The sequence below is a fragment of the Pelodiscus sinensis genome, chromosome 16, assembly GCF_049634645.1.
Source record: "Pelodiscus sinensis isolate JC-2024 chromosome 16, ASM4963464v1, whole genome shotgun sequence".
Classification (NCBI taxonomy): domain Eukaryota; kingdom Metazoa; phylum Chordata; order Testudines; family Trionychidae; genus Pelodiscus; species Pelodiscus sinensis.
The window spans coordinates 31,526,937-31,550,032 of record NC_134726.1 but is presented as its reverse complement, the minus strand read 5'-3'; the positions used below and the strand labels follow the sequence as shown (position 1 = coordinate 31,550,032).

Sequence of the window (23,096 nt, the reverse complement as noted above, 5' to 3'; positions counted from 1 at the left end):
CGCCTCCCAACCCACATACAGGTGCATACGTACAACCAGGAGCGCATGTTCAGCTGCCTCTCCCCTCATCTTGCTCTATCCGCAGCCAAGCTGCTCCCAAGATTCTCCTGCTAGCTATGCAGGGAGATGGGGTGAGGGGAGTGCTGAAGTCAAGGTGCCCCCCTGCCTCTGCAGAAGGGTCAGGGACAGGGGGAGACACAGTGGAGTGACTCAGAGCAGTGCCCGTCTTAAGAGGCTGTGGTCCTGATTCTAAGATTTCAGTGCTCATGCGTGCTCGGTCTCATTCACATGCTCACTTCTCCCCATGCCTCATTTCTACAGGGGGGAGGCAGCAGAGCAGGTGGCTTTCCCTGTCTTAGAGACAGCATGTGGTGTCTCTAGGAACATCAGCAGCCAGCACGCACCCAGTCTGTGCCCGCCACACACTCCCATATGTGCTCTACCATCTCTGTGCCACACACTGTGTCAAAGTGTGTGTTTCACAAAGAGTGTCTTGTTCACTTTCTCTCTCTGTAGTCCCACCCCCTCTGCCTGAGGTCCTGCCCCTTCCAGGAGGCCTGGAGCCAACCTGTGACCAAGGACCAAAATACATGAAGTGGCCCCTCTGTGAAAATTATTACCCACCCCTGTTCTCCAGTGTCTGTCTGTTTGCTGTTTCCATGAAGCGCTGCAGTTCATTTGCACGTTGGATCTCCCTGGTCTGGCACCCTCGTGACCTGACCGGTCTCAGATGAGGGAATTTGCCAGACAAGGGGAGGTCCCTTGACAACAGCCCTTCAGCCTGCTGCCCCTCCCCACTGCCGGTTCCTTTGACGGGCCAGGCTGCCTGCTGTCCAGCCCCGGCCCTGCTACTTCTGCCGGGCTGCTGCAGCTCCTGCCAGGTTTCCCTTCCTGTCCTCCTGCAGCCACAGACATGGCCCCAGCTCTGCTGATTCTGCTGGGCTGCCATGGCCCTGGCAGCTCTAGCCCTGGTGTCGCAGCCGGGAGGCAGGCAGTCCCAATCACGCTGCCGCCACCCAGGCTGCTGCGGCTCAGCTGCTGCCACCTGGGCTGCCATGGTCCCAGCCATGCTGCCACACAGCAAGCAACCCTGATAGCACTCTGACACTGCCTGAGCTGTCCCATCACCACTATGTCCTGGGTGCTGTGTTCCTGCCGGTACCGGACTCTCTGGGCTCCCAGCTGCTGGCCCTCCTGCTCTGGGGCACTCTCATCCAGGAACATCCATGATCATGCCAGACCATGGATGTTACCAGATGGGAGCATCCTGGTTAAGGGAGGTGCAACCTATACAAGCAAAATGGTTACATTTCCAATCCTGTGTGGTGCTGTGTACTTTACTAATATTTATATCACTCCTGTTGAGAACTAAAAAGGACTGATAAGTCTGTGTAAAATCTGTGTATAAGCTACAAATGGGAAAAGGAGAGCAATCTATGGAACTCCTGGTGTCCCAGTAACAACAATGCATCTTTGGTCAATAAATGCCCAAAGGAAGTATCTCCATTGCAGAATGTAATCAATACCACAGGCATTAATCATGCGGGAACATCACAGGATGTCTTTTCAGAGCAAAGAACAGCTGCAGGTGAAGCTCTAGTATAAACTGTTCTTGGGTTTTTGGGAGGTAGAAGTTGGGGTAGGCGGATTGGCTTTGCCTGCAAATGACTGTTACTATCATTTTTATTCTTTCAGTTATCAGGGGATTTGTGGAATAGCTTCTGCTTTAAAAGTAGAGCAGTAAAATGTGAAAGCGTTCCTCATATAAGTGATGGTTCTTAGTAAGAATTTTCTCAGCTTTTAATTCTGACCTGTAACTATAACAGCCATCACTTTTGGCGTTAACTTTCCTCCACAAGAATGTCCTAAAGTCTCTTTTATTGCTCACACATTGCATCAGTTTCTGGGCCTCAGTATTTCAGCTGCTATGCGTTTTTCTTAAATACTGATAGTAATTAAAATACATTAAGCACTTGCCAAATCTCTAATGCTTTAATGCAGGGTTTTGATTTTAAGCGGGAGAGTGTTTTATTGGCATTTTTTACACTTACATTAGTAGACATCACTCTTTTAGAAGATGGACGCAGAATGGCTCTAGGCTGCGGCTTTGCTGTGCACAAAATGTGGAATTAATTATAAATATTCCTGAAAATTGGATTTCACAATGGAAAAGTTGGCTGCTTTATTGCTGTTCGGCTGCTTCAGAACTTACTTGTTAACCACTGTCTCTTTCTGGGAGCATCTTAAACCTGTGCTCTGTGACCTGAACTTCACTGCCTTGGATTTCTGGATTAATTTTTAGGGGTTGGTTTTGATCTATGAAGTCCTAAGTGGGCTGGGGCCTACCTGCCAAAGAGATTCCATCTCTCCCTATGCGGTGCTGCCACAGTTGTGGTCAACTGAGGCATGTGAACAGAAGATAAGTGACAATGTGACTGGCAAAGCATTCTTTATTCCGGCCTCACGACTCTGATATGCACTTCTTCTTTCTCTCCCCTCAACCCCCTGTAACAGCCTGTCTGTGAGCCTCCAGGGTGTACTTCAAGGCCTATCTCTTCTCTCTGGCTCCAGAGGAAATGGGTACTGTAGAAATCTGGTGCAGCACCTGGGGATTGTGCACAAGAGTAATTTTTAATTGATGTTGCTCTGAATTTGAGTTGATTTCCGGGTATTGGATGAATATCCTCAGGGCCATACTTAATGGGGCGGGGCCTGAGGCAGCGTCCTGGCAGTGCTCTGGGCCCAAGGCAACTCCTCACCACAGGCCCACTTGATGGCTCTCCTCCTGGAAAGAACTTGCCCTCTGTGTATCTGCTTCTGATGTCATGTAGGGAATTGAGCTACCGTGAGAGGAGTGTCTGCAGAATCCAAGAAGTAAAGCAGAAACTATAGACGTCAGTAGGGGTTGGGGATTTTATGAAGTGCCGGGCAAAGCACACTCTTTGCCCAGGAAATGGGAATCTCCTGAAGATGATTTTTTCCTTGATTAAAGGTAGTAAAACTGCATCCACGTACATGGCGGGTGCAAGCTGTTCCTGGGGGAGCATTCCATGGGTTTATCCCCAAACTCTCCTTGGAGAGCTTGTATGCAGAAGAGTGTCTCTTGGCGAGGGCCTATCAATTGCATGGTTTTAGGAGTGGGTGTGTGGCTCAGGCTAAAAAAAGGCACAAAGCTATCTTTTTTTTCTTGGGGGGGCAGTGCAGGGTGAGTTCCTTGCATATTTCAGGTGCAGCTGTTCCAAGAAATACTGTTTTATTTCAGTAGTATTTTAACCCTAGTTTGAGAATTCTAAGCCAGAGATTAAGATAAAAACTGAACACTTAAGATATGCCTCTGAGCTCTGTTTGCCAGTTCCTAACTATGCTATGCAATCTGATACCAGGAGCTCAGACTCAGAGGGTAATTGGAAGCTTGTGTATGATTTATGGTAAGCTTATTCCATAAAATAGCTGTGCTTCAGCACTTCCGTGGCAATATATAGACTATCATTAACAATCCATGAAAGTAATCCCTTTGAAAAAGTGTTTAGGGAAGACTTAAATTTAACCGGTGATTCAGAAGAATAATCAGAGAGGGAGAAGAAATCAGGTTTGATGGCTTTCTTCAGATCAGGATAAGGTTTCCTGGAGACAATTAGGTTATCTCCCCTTCTCTTCCCCCTCAATCCCCTCACCCTGAACAAGCTTAGCCACCATTGCTGCTGAACAGATACTGGGTGATTAGCTCTGAATCAGGAGGCTTGCAAAATTTAGTCACTTTTATACATACACACTCATAACATATTTCATAGGAGGACCCCAGAGCCCTCTCCAAATTACAAAATATTTTCCGCATTAAAAATTTGCAAGAAGAAATGTATGGGTTTTACAGTAATGGAAATAAGATGGATCAAATTAACTAGAGCCATGCATCTTGTGAGACATGTACTGTTTAAATTCCTCATATATCCAGTTGCAGCCTGCTAGTAGTTGAAGAGAACATAACTTACACAAATGACCCCCAAGTGCTTTCTGACTAATGCAGATAGTCTGTGTCCTGCAATAGTTCCCACGCCCAGCCTTAGGTCTCAAACTATTGAGAAAAGAGGTATGAGCCAAAATGCTTATTTCCTGCTTTTCTCAAAAAACGACGGGGTCATTGTTTCATTTTGGTAGCCTCCAATGTCTGCAATGTTACATTGAGTTTATTTTTTGCCAAAGAATGGTTAAGAGCATCACAGCCACAAATACAAATTGAGGTTCCACAGCCAAACATCCCAAATGATCTTTTGTTAGGCACGAATAAGGAATCCTCTCATTGGTCCTTTTGATAATATGATCTGATAGTTTTTTCGTGCTGCTCTGTAATGGAAAAGCCCTTTTCAGAGTGGTATGGAGCAGGCAGAATAGGCTAAGGGGATAGTTAATATCAAAAGAAACAGGCAAAATGATTTCTGGTTTTTACACTAAAATTAAAATCATTTGTATGAAGCATAATAATGTCAACTTCACTGGGATCATTTTGGGTGGTACTTATGGGCCCCCACAACCTCATCTCATTTGAGGACCATTCATATTCTGCTTTGTGAAGTGTTGTGATCATTTTATGAAAAAGGCCAGCTATATAAATGCTGGATGTTAGCTACCACAACAGAATGCATAGGGTTCACAAAGCATAATTATTTCATTTGTCTGTCTATCACAAGCCAGGAAGTGCAGAAGGATAATGCAAATGATTCAGGGGGAGGCTGAAGAACAAAAGAAGTGAGGATGTTATTGAAGGATCGGTGGCTGGATGTGGAGAGACACTTTCAGTCCTAAGTTTCTCTCTCAAGCCTGTTTATATTAGGGCTGGCTGCCATAATCTCTCTTACTGCACCAGCTTCTGTTGGTGAAAGAGAGAAGCTTCTGAGCTATACAGAACTCTGACCACCTCGTGTCTCTAATATCCTGGGACCAAGCCAGCCACAACAACACTGAACTTTCTTACTAAAACTTCTAGATTGCTTTAAAAAAACATGCTAGAAATCATGTCCTCAGAATCCAAGATAAGATCTAAATGGATTCATTAGTGAAACATTCAGCTACTAGAGCCAGATTTTAAGTTGTGTTAATTCAATTGTTGAGCCCACTATTCTAGAGCTGTTGATGTAATGTAAATATTTAATGGACTATTGCCATTTTTAAAGATGAATAGCGCTCCGACAACTGTTCAGACGGATGGGAGAGAGTTTAGCTGCTGCATCGTATGTCTATTAATTGTTCTCTGTGGAGTAGTCTTGAATTCTATACAGAATCTGTACTAGATGGTTGACTCTGCTATTCTGACAAAATGTAGGGTGGTAGCATGACCCATCACTTTCACAACAGGCATCTAATCTCTACACATGCACACACAACTACATTAGCTCTGGTCAGAATGCAGAGATCTGTGTTGCAGTAACTGGTTCATTAATCTGTTTGGTTTTTTTCACTTTGTTATTTAGGAAGACGATGAGAAGATAATTCAGGAGATTCAGAAGGAGGCTGAAGAGGAGCAAAAGAAGAAGAATGGAGGTAGGTCACGGAATTGCCCTCCTACAAAACAGGGGATCCGGGGTGGATTGTGGTGGCACTAGGAGAACACAAGAGCTTTTCAGCTGCTGCTGGTGAGTCTCTGGTTTCTGCTTGCATCTTCAAAGGCCAGGCTCTTTGCAAATTCCCTTCTAATAACAGCACTCCAGTAAAACTCATTTGGGGTATTGCTTCAGACGTTTGTTGGTTTTATACTGTACAAAACCTTCCAGCTGCCCTAGATGTGACCATACTAGATAAGGGCTCTGATCTGCTTTGCAAAAACTAGATTGTTTTCTGCTCCTCTTCTCTTGTAGATATTGGGATCACCTGGTGTTTTGTCTCTCCAGGGACCACTTTAACTTAAGGAAATATTTTCTAGCCCTTAGTCAGAAGGGGAATGGTGACAATAATATGACCCCAACAGATTTCTCTGTTGCATTGCCAGTGGTGGGGGTGCTTGTATAGACAGGGCACAAGGATCTTTGCCAAGGTGTCTTCTGAGAGTTGAAGCCATTAATCTTGGGGGTGATCAGAGCAGGTCTGAATGATAGATTGAAAATGCCTGTGCCCTACCTCGTCCAGTGCGCTCTCCGTTGCTGCAGCTTGTGGGGCAATGGGAAGCTCCTCAAGACTCCAAGAGCTCCCCCTGAGGAAGAGGGAGAGAAAAATCAGACTTCTCACTCCAAACATCTGCTCGCTCTCAGCTAAATTATCTGAGATCTGCCAGATTCTGGACTTTGAAATATGATGGAAACGAAGGCAGAGAGCAACAGGGGAAGTTCAGAAGACGTAAATAAAGATGATTCAGGAGCTGAATAGTCACAGAACTAGCATCTCCCAACTAGGGCCTCTCCTTGAGCTCCTCATTGTCAAACCTAAACTATGCGGAGGCTAGATGGTTATGTGGGGTGAGGGATTCCCTGCCCTGGGGGGGAGAAGTTCCACCTGTACAGGTGTGGCCTGGAAGAGGAGAAAAGCCCACAATACTGGGCATTGAGAGATTATATTGGAGCAGCTGGGAGGGGATTCTGGAAGAGCAGAAAACTCCTTAAGTTTAAAGATTCAAAACTGGTATAATGCTGATAAGCCAGGCTCTTGCCTGCATAGCTCTGCTAGACATGGTAGTGACTCTTAGCGCCTCCTAAATCCAGGGCAGCTCCCTAAGAGTTGTCAAGATCAAAGCAGACTGTGAAGAACTTCAAAAAAATATCACCAAACTCAGTGACTGGGCAACAAAATGGCAAATGAAATTTAATGTGGATAAAGTGTAAAGTAATGCACGCCGGAAAAAAAAACCAACTATACATATAATATGATGGGGGACTAATTTAGCTACAACTAATCAGGAAAGAGATCTTGGCGTTATCGTGGATACTTCTCTGAAAACACCCACACAGTGGGCAGCAGCAGTCAAAACAAATAGGATGCTAGGAATTATTAAAAAAGGATATAAAATAAGATGAATATCTTACTGCCCCTATATAAAACTATAGCACACCTATATCTTGAATACTGTGTACAGATGTGGTCTCCTCGCTTCAAAGATATTTTGGCATTAGAAAAGGTTTCGAAAAGAGCAACTAAAATGATTAGGTGTTTGGAATGGGTCCCGTATGAGAAGAGGCTAAAGAGACTGGGACTTTCAGTTTAGAAAAGAGGAGACTGAGGGGGGATATAATAGAGGTCTATAAATCATGAGTGGTGTCGAAGGTGAATAAAGAAAAGTTATTTACTTGTTCCCATAATATAAGAACTTGAGGACACCAAATGAAATTAATAGGTAGCAGGTTTAAAACTAATAAGCGAAAGTTCTTCTTCACACAGCACAGTCAACCTGTGGAACTCCTTGCCAGAGGAGGCTATGAAGGCTAGGACTATAATACAGTTTAAAAAAGAGCTAGATAAATTCATGGAGGTTAGGTCCATAAAAGGCTATTAGCCAGGGGGTCAGGAATGATGCCCCTGGCCTCTGTTTGTCCATGGCAGGAGACAGTTTGCTTGATCATTGTCATTGGACAGATGGGAGAGAGTTTAGCTGCTGCATTGTATGTCTGTTAGTAGTTCTCTGTGGAGTAGTCTTGAATTCTATACAGAATCTGTACTAGATTGTTGACTATGCTATTCTGACAAAATGTAGGGTGGTAGCATGAGATCCACCCTCTTTGGAGCACCTGGCACTGGCCACTGTCAGCAGACAGGAAACTGGGCTAGATGGACCTTTGGTCTGACCCAGTATGGCCGTTCTTATCCAACAAGGGATGTCATCAACAATCCGTGTTCTTCTCAGTCTCTCTCTGTAGGCCCCACTTTAGGGCCACGTGTGTCTCGTGTGTGCAAGACCGGAAATGAGAGGAGCTGGTTAAGCAGAGCTGCACGTGTCCATTCCTTGTACCTCTCTTGCTCCCATAAGAGGGCGCTACCCCTCTTCTGTTTCCCTTTTACAGCCCATGGGAGCAAGGCAGAGCCCAGCAAGTGCCAGGCCTGCTAGTTCCCAGCTTTGACTCAATTTTCTGTAAACTTGAATAATTCAGAACTTCTGTTGTTATCTTCATCTTCAGCTGCTGTAACGTGTCTGGGCCACGTATTGATGGCTAGATCCTCTGTACACCCACACAGCCTATACAGGACTTCTTAGTATGGCAAACTTAAAATTGCAGACTTTAAGCCCTGCCCATTCTTTGATGGGCTAATCCGTTTAAAAGATGGGCATGAGGGCTGCGTCTAGATTGCATGATTTTCCAGAAATGCTTTTAACAGAAAAGTTTTCCGTTAAAAGCATTTGCGGAAAAGAGCGTCTAGATTGGCACGGACGCTTTTCCGCAAAAGCACTTTTTGCAGAAAAGCGTCCGTGGCCAATCTAGATCCTCGCCATTTTCGCGATCGGGGCTTTTTTGCGGAAAACAAATCTGAGCTGTCTACACTGGCCCTTTTGCACAAAAGCTTTGCGCAAAAGTGACTTTTGACTGAATGGGAGCAGAATAGTATTTCCACAAGAAGCACTGATTTCTTACAGTAGGAAATCAGTGCTTTTGCGGAAATTCAAGCAGCCAGTGTAAACAGCTGGCAAGTTTTTCCGGAAAAGCAGCTGATTTTCCGGAAAAACTGGCCAGTCTAGACACAGCTGATATGTGCTCCTCCTGGAGAATCTAGCTCTGAGATCCTGCTTGTGGACTAGCCAGCATCCTGCAGCAGACAAGCTGTGCCCAAGACTGATGCAAAGAAGACGCCAAGAAAGGAATCAACATGGTTGTCTCCAGCATTCAAAACAGACATCAGCAGTTAATTGCCACCAAGACCCTTGACGTTGAAGTACGGCAAGGACAGGGATTGGTCTGTCAGATAATGAAAGACAAAGCCTCTGGAGACAACATATCAACCAGACCCCAAGGCATCTGGGGCTGGGGCAAATGAGCAGACTATGACAAGCAAGACTGTGGTTCGCATGTTATCCAGCTCCAGGACTGTCCCCCTCAATGTTGAGACAGACCTTGGAGAACTAGCCTAGAGAAAATTGGAACCACCATTACTGAAGCACTTGCCATTGCTGGTACAAACTCCTCTACTCTGTGCCGTTCATTTGGCACCATTCCTAAAGGTCCTATTTCTCTTCACTGTCACCAGGGCATGCATTCATTGTTGAGTGCAGAACCCTCTTCCTTCAAGTAAGTGGACACCATGGAGAGGTTTGCTGGATATACCCCATAAGGACATTGAACTGGCCAATACCCCGTGAGGCAACTGTACTGATATCCCCTACCACTGTGGCCCTGCTGTGTTTACTAGGGCCCACCATTTTGAGGATGCTGGAGCCAATCTCTGCCACTTTCAAGAAGGAGGTTCTTCCACTCTTCATCTCTGGGAGCACCCAGGCTGAAGAATCAAGAGGAACAGAGCAACACCAGTATCCCACCTTGCCTCCTAAGGATGTTTCCTCGCCATCCCCTGTTGAGGTGGTTTCCTGGGCATCCGTATCAGTGCCTGACAAGCTCCTTGGGCAAATTGTGAAAACTCTATAGAGACTGGAGTGATGTCAGAGAAATCCCACAAGCTATTCAACGTTTTCAGCTGCTGGTCCAGCCAGGGTTGCCTTCCCCATAAGAGGGACTTCTTGACTCACCTATGGCAGATACTGGCGCCACGGTGCTGTGCAACAAATTAGTACCAAGTGTCTCCAAGGGGGTTGGAGTACTTCTGTCCTCGCCCCATCCCAACTGCCTGAGTCCACTTGGCAGTGCAGAGAAATCTTAAGTCAAGCAAGAGTATTCCCAAAGGCAAAGACCCAAAACAGATTGACGGCTCTGCAAGTCATATTCTTCTGCCCTTTTACAGTTGTGTGTCGCTAACTGCCAAGACTTACTGGCCGTCTTTGTCTTCCTAATCTGGGACAGTGTGACTTGCTTCCTTGCAAAACCCCTGCAAGTTGGAGCTAAAAGATAATTAAAGGAAAGTCTACTGATAGACGAGACAACACTCTGAGCTACAATGGGGGCCTCCAATGCTGCAGAGAGGTCTGTGGCCCTCATGATAATATGCACAGAGTACTATGGCATACAGAGAAGTATGGGCCATGAATGATCAAAAACTTAGCTTTTGAGGGCACAGAGCTATACAAGCATACAACACTCTGCACTCAATTAAATGCAAAGGCCGCCTTATGCTGCCTGGCAATTTACACCCCGGCATTGTAACAGAAGTCAACAATCAAAGAACCAGACAGAATCTTATAGATAAACAATAGAGAGATGGGGAACATAATGAGACAAAGAACCAGACAGAGTCTTACAGATAAACAACAGAGAGATGGGGAACATAATGACAAAGCGATAAAGAAATGTGGATTTCACAACCCCAGCTATTGATAAGAGCTTTCTGCCTGGCAAGGAGGCAATCAGCCTAAATTTCCTTTAAATCTTCTGGCCTCTTCCCTTTATCTTGAGGCAATAGATTGCATTACCTTTCTAATAGCCCCAAATTGTCTTATTTCAGTGTTACTGGTTTGGAATGTGCCATGCGTTTTCCAGCTTATGGCTGCCCCTGCTACTTAGCCAAAAACTTTAGTTTAAGAACAAGGCCTCAGACTATCACACCCAGACTGTGATTTTCATTCTTTGTTTTTATACCCCTGCAAGAATACACCTAAATTCTTAAAGTATAGGCCGTAAGCGGCAGGCCTGACTTGCCTAGATCCTAATAGGTACCCCGCTGAGTTTTCTGTGAAATATTATGCCCTGACATGGCTACCAAGGCAGATGCCATAACATAACATAAGAACATAAGAACGGCCGTACTGGGTCAGACCAAAGGTCCATCTAGCCCAGTATCCTGTCTACCGACAGTGGCCAGCACCAGGTGCCCCAGAGAGGGTGGACCGAAGACAATGATCAAGCGATTTGTCTCCTGCCATCCCTCTCCAGCCTCTGACAAACAGAGGCCAAGGACACCATTTTATCCCCTGGCTAATAGCCTTTTATGGACCTAACCTCCATGAATTTATCCAGCTTCTCTTTAAACTCTATTATAGTCCTAGCCTTCACAAGTCTGGCAAAGTGGTTATTCTGTTGTTTCACAGATCCATCTGATAATCCTCACTCCATCATCTCAGTTTATAAATCTCTTCAGGGACCCTTCTCACTAGACCCTTCTCGTGCAGGAGGTTAGGGAGCGGTGCAGAAATCGCCACCTCAGGGCTGCTGCTTCTGTCATTTTTTTAATCCCAAAAGCCAAAAGGAGCCTGTGCCCTGAATTGCTACCTGCTGACACTCAAGTTTTGCATGGTCTCTCTGTTTTCAATTATCCCCGACCTGGATCCAGGGGATTGGTACGCTGCCCTTGACTTCAAAGACGTGTATTTCCACATCACACTCTTGAAGGGACATAGGCGCTTCTTTCATTTCATGATAGGTGTGAAACATTACCAGTCTACTGTCCTCCCCTTTGGGCTTGCCAGAGCTCTGAGGGTTTTTACTAAGTGCATGTTGGCAGTGGCAGCTTACCTGAGATGCATGGGGGTCTAGGTATATCCCTACCTCAACCGTTGGCTCGTCGGGCTCCTCCAAGGCCAAGGTCCAGAGGAACGTCACTCTCTTCTGTTGGACACGTGCCAGTGTCTGGGCCTCCAAGACTATGTCTACACTACACAGTTATTTCGGAATAAGCTATTCCAAAATAGTTTTTCAAAATAGCACGTCTACACTGCAGGGAAGCCTCAAAATTAGTCCAAGGCAGGCTTTCCTAATATAGACATGCTATCTCAATTTAGAGCCCCAGGAGGAATAACTTAGAATAGCCCTGGTGAGGAGCTATTTCAAAATAGCAAAAGTGGAGCACCGACACACACCTTATTTCAGAATAGCTATTTCAGAATAGGCGTTATTCTTCATAGAATGAGGTTTACAGAAGTTGCAATAAGCCGTCCGTTATTTCAAACATATTTCTAAATCACGGAACGGCTGTGTATTGTTTTCGGACAGAAGGCCTCATGTATGTCTTCCCACCATTTCCTCTGATCAGCAAGGTCCTTCAGAAGATCAGGCAAGATGTAGCACGAGTAATTCTCATTGTGCCAGCCTGGCTGCACCAGCAGTGGTATGGCACTCTCAGGAACCTCTTAGTGCAGTAGCTTCACCCCTTTCCAGTCCGCATGGATCTTCTATCACAGGACCACGGCCACCTACTGCACCCAGACCTGCAACCCCTCCACCTCATGGCGTGGCTTCTCCTTGGCTAACCCCACTGGAGCAGGCCTGCTCGTTGGAAGTGAGGCAAGTCCTTTTAGAAAGCAGGAAGCACTCTACTAGGTCCATCTACGTGGTGAAATGGACCCAATTCTTGGTGTGGGCCCGCTCTCAGGGGAATTAACCCCATCGAGGCCCCTCTGCAGACAATCCTGGACTGCCTCCTTCACTTGATACACACACATCTTGCTCTGGCTTCAATCCAGGTCCACCTGGCTGCAATCTTGGCCTTCCATCCGCCCGTTCAGGGCCATTCCTTGTTTTCCCACAATTGTTTTTCCACATGCCTCTGCCCCTCTCCCCCAGTGGGACCTTAATTCGGTCCCGTCTAAGCTAACGGAGCCTCCCTTAGCGCTGCTGGTCTCCTGGCCCCTTTCATTCCTTTTGGTGGCCTTTTTAGTGGCAATTACATCAGCCAGGAAGGTTTCTGAACTCCGTGTCCTAACATTAGAACGCCTTATAGGGATGTCTTCAAGAATAAAGTGCAGCTTAGACCTCATCAGGCCTTTCTTCCCAAGACTGAATCTACCTTCCGCATGGGCCAGGATATCTTTCTCCCTGTCTTCTATCCAAAATCTCTTAAGACCTGTGAGGAAAGGCACCTCCACGTTTTGGATGGCAAGACCCGTGCAAGACCCTTCCGTACATCCTTTCAGCTCTTCCTGACTTACACCAAAGGTATAAAGCAGTTGGTTGATTTAGTTGGAATTGGTCCTGCCTAGAGCAGGGGGCTGGACTTGATGACCTTCTGAGGTCTCTTCCAGTTCTATGATTCTATGGTAGGGAACCTAAAGCCCAGGAGCCAGATGTGGCCCCTGGATCTGGCTCCCAAGGCTGAGGCCCTCCCCCAGCCCTGGCACTCCAGCCCCTCCCTGCCACCTCCCCACAGCCCCCGACTGATTTTTCTGTGGGTCAGCAGCCCCAACCGAAAACACGTTCCCCACCCCTGGGTCTTCCGGTATCTTCACAAAGGATTTCCAAATGGATCACCTCCTGTATTAACACATGCTATAAATTGGCAGGTGTTCAGCCTCCACCGTTAGTGAGGACGCGGCTCCACTAGGGCCCAAGCTACCTCAGCCCCCTTCCTAGTAGGCATGCGATAGTGTAAATGGTTAACCCATGAGTCTATTAACCTTTACGGTTACACGCAGTGTCCCCCACACACGCACACTGCTGCCTTTTTTAAACTGGCAGCCCGTGAGCTCTGGCTCCTTCCCTTCGCCCCCCTCCCCTGCTAGCGCTAGTTGATGTCCCGATTGTGGATGTCTGCAGAGCTGCAACATGGTCTCCTGTTCACGTTATGCCATCAGTGAGGCGGCAGGATTTGGCAGGGCTGTACCAAATTCTGCAGGTGCTTGGAGTCACCTAAGTTGAATGGACATGAGCAGTCACTGGAAGAAAACACAGGTACCTGTTTCTGAAACAAGTGGTCTTCGAGGTGCATTGCTCCTGTCTAGTCAACATCCCTCTCTCCTTCCCCCGTCGGTGTTTCCCGGCAATGAGGAACCGGAGAGGGAGGGGCCCGCTGGTGCCCTGTACAGCATGGCATGTGCGCACCACTCCAGGGGGCGCTAGAGCCGGTCCCCTACAGAGGGAAAATCTTCCGGCATCAGTGCAGGTGGCACAAGCACACGCACCTAAGTTTAATGGACATGAGCAACTTATCTCAAACACCAGCTACGGAAACAGGTAACACTCTTCTAGAGTCGCGGGTTACTCCCTGCTATCAGAGGTGAGAGAACTGGAACATAAGAACGGCCACACTGGGTCAGACCAAAGGTCCATCTAGCTTAATATTCTGTCTTCTGACAGTGGCCAATACCAGATGCCCCAGAGGGAGGGATCACAACAGGTAATCCTCACGTGATCCCTTTCCTGTCACCCATTTCCAAACAAACAGAGGCTAGGGACTGTTACCCATCCTGGCTAATAGCCATTGATGCACCTAACCTCCACAAATCTATCTAGCTCTTTTTTGAACCCTGTTAAAATGCTAGTCTTCACCACATCCTCAGGCAAGGAGTTCCACAGGCTGACTATGCACTGAGTGAAGAAAAACTTCCTTTTGTTTTAAACCTGCGGCCTGTTAATTTCATTTGGTGACCTCCTAGTTCTTATATTGTGGGAATAAGTAAATAACTTTTCCTTGTTCACTTTTTCCACACCAGTCATGATTGTGTAGACCTCTATCATACCCCCCTTAGTCTCCTCTTTTCTAAACTGAAGCCTCTGCCCTAGAAAGGTGGACATGCTGGAAGCCCAAGATCAAAATGCAGTGGTAGTTAAGCATAGGAGAAGTTTGTGTTGTCCCTGTCCATACCATGCCTGCTTCTTGCTACAGCACCTGGCTACAGCGCCTGGCTACTTCCACAAACTGTGCATGGTTCCATAGCTGAAACCGGAGAACACTCCCCCACCCCCTCCCCTTCCTGCTCCAGCCTGGGGTCTTTCTAAAGTTCTGTTTTTAATTTCTTTGCAGAAAGCAGTTTCAAGAGGATTGGCCCTCCTGTGGAAAAGCCTGTGGAGAAAATCCAGAGAGTTGAAGTCATCCCACGACCAGTCCCTCAGAACCTTCATCAGCCCCGAATGCCTCACTATCCCTTTGTGCATCCACCCTTCCCACTCCCGCCCGTCCGCCCGCTGTACAACAACATACCCCTGAACATCGGCCCCATCCCGGCCCCATACGTGCCCCCCTTGCCGAACATGCGGGTGAACTACGATTTCCCCCAGATCAACGTTCAGCTGGAACACAACTTGCCTATGCACTTTGGTCCACAGCCACGGCATCGGTTCTGATGTGGTTCAAACAGGACTCGTCACGGAGTCTGCAGGTAGAAGCCACAACTGCCCCCAGCACCCTCTGCCCTCTGTCATTTCCGCCAGCTGCAAGGGGAGCAGCTCTAGATTCTCCTCCCCCCACACACACAGTATTTAAGGCTTCTAAGGTGTTTAAATCTTTACATCTAACCCTGCTGTGCCCTTCAGGCCAGTATAGCTCTTAGGGCTTTTCTGTTTCATGAAGGCTGCTCAGCCAGTGAGAGAGGGAAGTGACACCATGTGTTCTGGGGGGATGTAACCATTCAGCCAGCCCTTTGTGCCAAAAACCCACCTTCCTGTCTTGAATGCAAAGGCTGGCTGGGAGGGAGGGTGATGTGGGGGAAGCCTGAAATGAGTCAAAAGCTGGTACTAAGATTCAGCTGTGCCCTCTAGCCTGGAAGAGAGGTGATCTGTGCTTCAGGACTGATTATCCCTGAGAACACTCCCAGGTTTTTTCTGTAACCTGCGATTGTCCTGAGACACAGGAGTCAGTACAAGCAAATCTACAACTGTTTGGTCTGGAAATGCCTGTCACTGTGAGAGTCCAGTGGTCTGATGCAGAAGCTCCTCTCATACTGTGAAATACCCCCCACGCCCCAGTATAGCGGCTACAACCCCCTTTGCTGGCTTGGTATTGTCAGCCACAGCGTTCAGAAGTGATACTTAATTTCAGGTGATCTTAGAGCAGAGGAGGGCGAAAGGGCTTCTGCAGACGGGATCTGGTCCACGGAGGCCCTGCTGCTCCCCTGCCCTCAGGCCAATTAAGGCTTGGGGACAGGGGAGCGCCTGAAGCCTTCTCCGCTCTGCTCCTACCCTGCAAGCCATGTGCGGTGTGGGCAGATCAGCGAAGGCTTCAGGCGCTACCCCACCCCACAGGTCTTAATTGGCCTGCGGCGGGGGCGCATGCAAAGCCTCCTCCCGCCCTGCCAGGAGCATGTGATGCTTTAAAGCGCTTTGCGCTGCTCATAGGGTGCGTGGGAGAGCGGAGGAGGCTTCGCATGGTTCGTGCCCCCAGGCCAATCAGGGTCTGGGGGCAGGGAAGCCGCATTAAGTTTCCTTTGCCCTGCCCTGGCCCTGCGAGGAGCCTGCAGCCTTCAAAGTGCTATGTGCGCCTCGCAGGGCAGGAGGAGAATTCCTGTGCTCCCCAGGCCCTGATTGGCTGGGGGTGGAGGAACGTGCCAAGCATCTTCCAGGGCAAGGGTGCCTAGTGGGAAGGGGGGCCAAGGGGCTTCTTCCCCCCATACACCCACTTCCTGTTTAGGCCCCGCGCCTTCTGGGGTCACCCGGACCTGCTTCAAAAATGTAAGTGGCCCTCGGTCAAAAATTATTGCCCACCCCTGTCTTAGGCATGATTTTTCAGAGGGTGAGTGGCCACCTTGAAAGACCGGGTCCTTTCCACGTGGTGCATGCGCACTCAATCTTGGTTCTGTAGCGTAACAGATGGTTGAAACATACGAATTGCTCAGAAGATAAACAAGGCGGCCCAGGCTCAGAGTTGCATATAAGCTGAACTGCGTGTGTAGGACTTGCACACAAGTCCCCCTCCCTTGCAGTGACTGTGCGCACATGATTGCTTGCATGTACCCGATTGTGTACATGACGTGCTGTTGTGCGTACAAGCCTGGTAACCGTATATATGCCCTGGGTGCCCATCTGACTCAGAACCTGGGCCGAAAGCTTTTCATGCATACTTGTTGATGGGCTGGAGGCCGACGGGCAGAGATGCTGCCATGGTTCAGGTACAGCTGCTCTGGACTGGGAACGTACTTCCCTCAGTAAGCGTGATCAAGCTAGAGCACTAAAAATAGCAACATGGCCAAAGCAGCATGAGCAAGGGTCTGAGTGAGCACCTATCTAGGGTCTCAAATGGCATGGGCCTCAAGGCAGCTTGCCCGTCCTGCTGCTTATGCCATCGCCACTATGGTAACTCAGACCCGGGGGGTTTGGCGTGGGTATGTCTGACTGAGCTGGAAATGACCCCTCCAGCTCTGCTGCACGCGTACATACTCTCAGCCACAAAACAGGCCTTTTGACACATTCAATACGCTTCTGAAAATCAGTTTAACCAGCTTGGAAGACTTCAAACCAGCTATCCTATGAGAAGCAACGCGGCAAACGCCTTGAGGCACTCAAGTCACTGCGGCTTTACCTGTCACCAGCTGAGGAGCAGCCTCGGGCTAGCTTGAGCTGGCAGCAGAGTGTGGCGCTGGGGCAGTGGTGCGGTTTGGCTGCAGGCTGCCTGTGAGGAAGCCAAGTGAGGGATGAGATGGAAAGAAGGTTGGGGCAGGAGGCGAGCAGCTGCCTGTGCCAAAAGGGTGATTTACATTTGTGCTACAGCTTTGTAGGCGTGAAGCTTTCCCACCCCACCCCCCTCGCTCTCATGATGGTCGGGTGCAGAGCTTTCTAAAAAATGGGTGGAGGGCAAGAGCATCAGAATATCCTTCCCTAAATGCAGTGGTCTAGTTCAAGCCAAACCACTTCATCACACAGTTGTACCCCAAACAGGCTGGTATTAGTTATTGTTGCTGCTAGAAACCAGATCCTATGAATCTTCCCCACTCTTTGATTTTCCTCCCTGTAAATTAACACCCAGGATTTCTTTACATACCAGACTCCTTCAGCCTTGTCTTACTCATGTCAGATTTGCCCTGTGGCTTCTCTCCATAGCCCTTCTCTTCAATCAGCGTGTCTTTGGGCATTGAACCATGGTGCCGTGAAATCTCAGTTTCTGGCTGCTGCAGGAGGCACCAGGGGGAGGGTAGATTAGGGTGGCTGGCTGTGCCATCATGGGTAGGGTGTATCCCAGGAGGACATGGCAGCCACAGCTGGACCTTGAGCAATGCCTGGCTGGGTTGTGAGAAGGACGTTCCTTTCACTGGTGGGAGAGTCTCCAGTGGGACCTTTCACAGTGGCTATTTTTCATACTTTTTGGAGCTGATCCAATGTCTCCTCTCCCGGATGAGGTGCACAGGCTGAGATCCGCCTCCTTAACTCTTGTGTTCCAGGTTTTCGAGTGCTGTTGCCACTGTAGAATTAACAACCACATGGTGAATTGTTTGTTGACATTGCTGCTAAGATGTTTTCATTTAAGAACTAGGCTAGAAGAGGTAGTGGCTTGCCAAATGCTGCTTGGTTGGTTTATGTTCAGGTTGAAATCTGCACCTTGTATTCCTGAATGGTCCCCTCAGTAGAGCTGAGCAGCCATGTTGACACACTGTGTTTGGGATGGAGGGCAGATTGGACGTGTCCACTTCCTCGTGATTTTTGCAGTTTCTCAGTAGTTCAATTGCAAGGGCTCAGCCACATGGCAGCTTGTGTATTCAGCGCACGTCCCACTGCTTCATGCCCTATGTCAGGGATGAGCCTGGAACATGCCATCCCTCTCATGGGTCACTGGAGCTCACATCTTGGCTCGATGAATCAAATAGTAGTGCCCTGGGCTGCCAGTCAGCCTTGGCTCTCATTCCGAAGGTGATGCTCCACAAGGCTACGCTGTGCCAATCTGTCAATGGGCATAAGGAATAAGGCAGAAGGAGTCTTTTATTTCCTCTCAGCTGGGAGGCGAGAGGCATGATGTCGAAGCTTGAAGTGGTTGAATCAGGCATCCAGGAGTGCTAGGGTGGAATGAATTTTGCCTTTATCAGCTGGCCCTTCGTTTTATCCTGAAGACCTGAGCAGAAAAGCTGTGACCTCGGTTACAGGCTCTTCCATTGTGGCTGGTTTTACAGCATATAAAGAACAAAGGGATAAAGTCCCTTGGGAGGGTTGGGTTTAAAAAAAACACAAACAGGATAGCAGTAGGAGCATGGGTGCAGTAGAGCCCAATTTCCTGGCATCTGTCGAAAACCAACCTGGCCCTTCGGGGTGAGTCTGCCGCCTCTTTGTCACCATTCATGTACTTCCTAAATAAAGCAATTCTCTTTGAAAGCCTCAGATGAAGCAGGTACTAATGCTAATACCCAGTGCCTTTGAGGAGCCTGTGTCCTTCATTCTTGAAGTGTGTTGCACAGGGACTCTCCACTACTCTGCTTTTAAGCACAACTTCTCCAAATCCAGTGAAATATAAATAGCTTTTCCTGACGTCCCCCCGTTCCTGCATGTGCAGTTACAGTAGCAGAGACTGTTCAGGAATGGTTCCCTAGCAGGAAGCACTCTCCAGTCACAAATGTGAGGTTAGGAATCTTTGGCCATAGACACGCTTCTGTCTCCATAGGTGCAATAAACTCCTGTAGCGAACGTCTGTCCCCACACTACAGAACTGGAAATGGCCAGGCTCGCTGCCGAGCCGTATCTTTGAAGTGGGGGGTGGTACCAACACTCTGTAATTTGTGTCGTGTTTAATTTGATAGTCTCTCGCCAATTTGAGTGGAAAGATACCATGTTCTACAGCAGTTAGGACTTTTTTTAGTTCTCTTGTGTCTCTCTGAGGTCAGCCAAGCTGCTTGGGCAGCAGGAACATTTGAATTCCACTGTCTTGTGCCAATCGCTCGAGCAAATTTCAGCCTCTGTGCTTGACCAATAGAATAGCAAACGTCACCATTCAAAAATAGAAGCGTTGTGGCCCTTTGCTCACAGCATGTTGAAACCCTATAGCATAGACCATAACAAAAATGACCTGACTCAAACTCCTGGATTTTATTTGTTTTTAAACTATATCTCTAGATTTTAGCCTGTGCAGAGAAAGGCTGGACATGGAAGGAAAGGAGCTCTGCAGAGTAGGCAAGGGAGACTTAGTGTCTGTACTTGACCAGTTTTTAGTCTTCTGTGTTAAAGGTAAGCCCTAGTTCCTAATACATAACCAAACTTTGTACTCTCTGGATTTGATGTTGACTCTCATCATCATGCCAAAGGGAGGCAGGGTTCCCCCAGGTAGAAGGTGATGTGGTGAGGCGTCTCCACTGAGACGTTCCTGTAGCATGTGCGTGCCAGTTGTCTCTCCATTGGAGCACCGAGAGCGGCGCTGTTGAGGGGGAGGAGAGAATTCTCTCTCCCATCGCAGTGGCGAGTGCCCATTTTGTGTCTGCAAGAGGAGAAATTAGTGCTCATTCTATGAAACTATGGGCAGGTCCAGAGGGATCCACTCAGCTCTTCACCCAGCCTGTCACCTTTCGATCCTTTCTGGCTCTGGGCTGGGGCTCCTGTCACACAGGAAGTTCGGAACTAGGCATTGCCCTGCAGAGAAAAGTGGGACCTCTCCTTCCCTGTAATCTTAACTGGTGATTTTAGAGCCATCCACTGTCTTCTAGTGTCATTGGGTTGATGGGGATGTTTCTCCACTTAAATCGTTTCCTGTGCAATTCCATGTTTTGGACTTAGCTGATGTTTTTGTGGGTACTTCTACTCTGCAAAATAAGACCCACCAAAGTGAGTCTCAGAGCCTGGGTCAGTTGACCCAGTTTCTACAGGTTCCAAACACCATGTAGATCTTCAGGTGTGGACTGGAGTCCAGGATCTGAGACTCTTCTCCCTCCTTGAGATTCTGAGTCCAGGTTCCAGCCAGCACCTGAATATCTCCACTTTGCTGTTTTGAGCCCTGACAGCCCGAGCTCTGAAACTTGCTGCCTCAGGTCTTTTACAGTGTAGATATCTCTTGCCCCCTTTAAAGCTCCTGTGTCCTTCAAAGGGCGGCAGAGGAGGTGAGTCGTCGTGGGCCTATATCACTGTTCTGACTGGTACTTTTTAGGATTAATTGCAGTGTCCCATTTTACTTGCCTTAAAAGGTGGAGAGAGAAATTTAGTATTTGCACTTAGCAAAACACATTAAAAAAAACCCAACCTTGTAAAGACAAATGGTGCATGTTCTGCAACTTTGTATAACAATAGCCGAAAAAGAATAGGTGGTTTATTAAAAAAAAATATTTTTCTTTACCCTCTGGTAGAAAACTGTTCTAATTCTGTGTGTAAAAAGTCCCTGTAAAATATTGTAATTTGAATTTTTTGTAAATAAATTTTGTGCACTCTGACTTTCACGCCTCTGCTTTTCTTAACTACATCAAGGTCCTTCCATGAGAAGTTGGTTGATTTGAGCTTGAGAGTAATTATAGGAGACAACTGATAGAAAGGAGCAACCAAACACTATTCTTGTACCAGATTTCAGTGGCAGTGATAGAACACTGCTAGGCAAAACATTCCCCTCTCCTGGAAAAGCTCTCTGCCATTCTCTCTGTGCCATGTGAAGCAGGACTAAATATAAAATCGTCCTTGAAAAGGATCATGTGTGTACACCGGCATATGTACAAGCTCTCCAGCCTATCTGGATGTTCAAGGCTATACTCACCTGTATGCTCTGGCTGCTTTGTGATGTGAATGTTTGAAAATAGAAATAGGACATGAAACAGGAAATGTCCATTCTAGCAGCTTACTGAGACAGGAAGAGCAGGGAGACAGAGGCAGGAAACTGGGGGAGACATCCCTGACTGACTCCCTTCCTTCAGCCACTTTTCTGAGTGTTGTTTACATTTTCAGCCTCATAACTGTGTGGAGGAAAGGGTCCCTGAGCCCCCAAAAGCCAGTGAAAAATAGGAAAATATGAATTCATGCTACAGGTTGAGGGTGGGACACACAAAATATGTGCACAACCAGCAGAGCAATCCCAGCTCCTGGCTGGTCTCTCACTCTAAAATGGGTATAAAACATATAGAAAAACATTAACCGTGTAACCAATCAAAATTCTATCGGTTACAAGCGTAAACGTGGTAGGGGTAGGGAGGGAAGAGTTGCCATCCCTCACTGCAGGCTCCGCCCTTCTCCAAGGTCCAGTAGCCGGCTCTGCTGCCGAGGGCTCCCAGCCACCAGCAAGGTCTTGGCCGGTGAGTTGAACCGATAAACTGGTTAATCTCTATCAGCCCTACTCTAAAATCAGGGAAGGAACAGGCAAAAATGGCTGTGACATCTGGGATGAGGGGAACATGCATCACTAAAACTTGGGCTCCACACTCTTGTTCAGCCCTGTGCTTCCAAACTCTCTACCACTGCAATTATGGCCACTGTCCATGGACAGAGGGAGGGATGTTTGTTTCCTGGGTAATATAATCCCAGTACATACAAGGCAAATGCTTCCTTAGCTCAACATAGCTGTCCCACCCCCAAGGGTCTTACCTCTGCTGGCTACAGTGAGACGTGGCCTCAGGGACTAGCCTGATGTCATTGGTCTAAGCTTCACAATGCTCAGATCCTTTCTGCTGTCTCCATGTAGTGTTCTGCGGATGGGCAAGGGAAAGGTTAAACTGGCTTTTTGAGTTGAGGCATTATTGTGCTTCCCATCTTCCTGCTCCTGATGCCGGTGGAGTAGCTTTGCTTTGGGTGAGGTGGTTACATTTATTTTCTCCTCCTCCTTTTTTCTAGGGAATGAATCATCCCCTCCCCCCCTCCAGGCGGAGAGAACTGTCCCCAGTCCTATTAAGCAGACATGCAGCTTTGTGTGGATAAGTAACAGGCAAATCCAGAAAGATTAGCCAGGCCTTTCAGAGGCTCTGGGCTCCAGCATCCCCCATTCTCCAGCTGCATGGCTGGCTCTGGAAGCTGCAGGCTCCGTGTACTTTAGCATGCAGCCCTCCCTATGAGAGGCTTAGCAGTAATGCGGTAGACAGCTTGCTGTGCTGCTCCTGCAGAGTGTGGGCTCCCCCGTATCTTGTCAGTAAATGTAACTCCTCCCGCTCAGCTCAGCTCATTTTTTAGGAGGTGGAATTAGAGAACCAAGTTTTTATATAAAACACACACACAAACCTCGGTTAACAACAACTAAGGTTGCAAAGTCAAGTGCCCATAATGATAGAAATGTCGCCGTGTTAGTCTGGGGTAGCTGAAGCAAAATGCAGGACAATGTAGCACTTTAAAGACTAACAAGATGGTTTATTACAAGTGCCCATAAGTGAGGAAATGCCAGAATGTAAAGATACTTTTGCAGGCTTCATTCAAAACCCTTGTGCATAGATGCACGATAACTTTTTAATTACATGATCAGCTATTATTTTTTCCCCCACAGGATCCCTGGTTCCTTCAGTG

The 23,096-nt window shown here is 47.6% G+C and overlaps 1 protein-coding gene across 5 annotated transcripts in view; it reads left to right on the top strand.

Moving 5' to 3' along the window:
• RNF216 (ring finger protein 216) overlaps positions 1-21,055 on the top strand; it is a 146,544-nt gene extending 125,489 nt beyond the window's left edge. For all 5 annotated transcript variants that reach the window (XM_075899673.1, XM_075899671.1, XM_075899674.1 and 2 more), the window contains 2 exons: positions 5,466-5,535; positions 14,752-21,055. In XM_075899673.1, coding sequence (XP_075755788.1) covers positions 5,466-5,535; positions 14,752-15,071 — 390 coding nt within the window. In that variant the 3' untranslated portion in view covers positions 15,072-21,055. The remainder of the gene's footprint in view (positions 1-5,465; positions 5,536-14,751) is intronic.
• Positions 21,056-23,096: the final 2,041 nt, after the last annotated feature.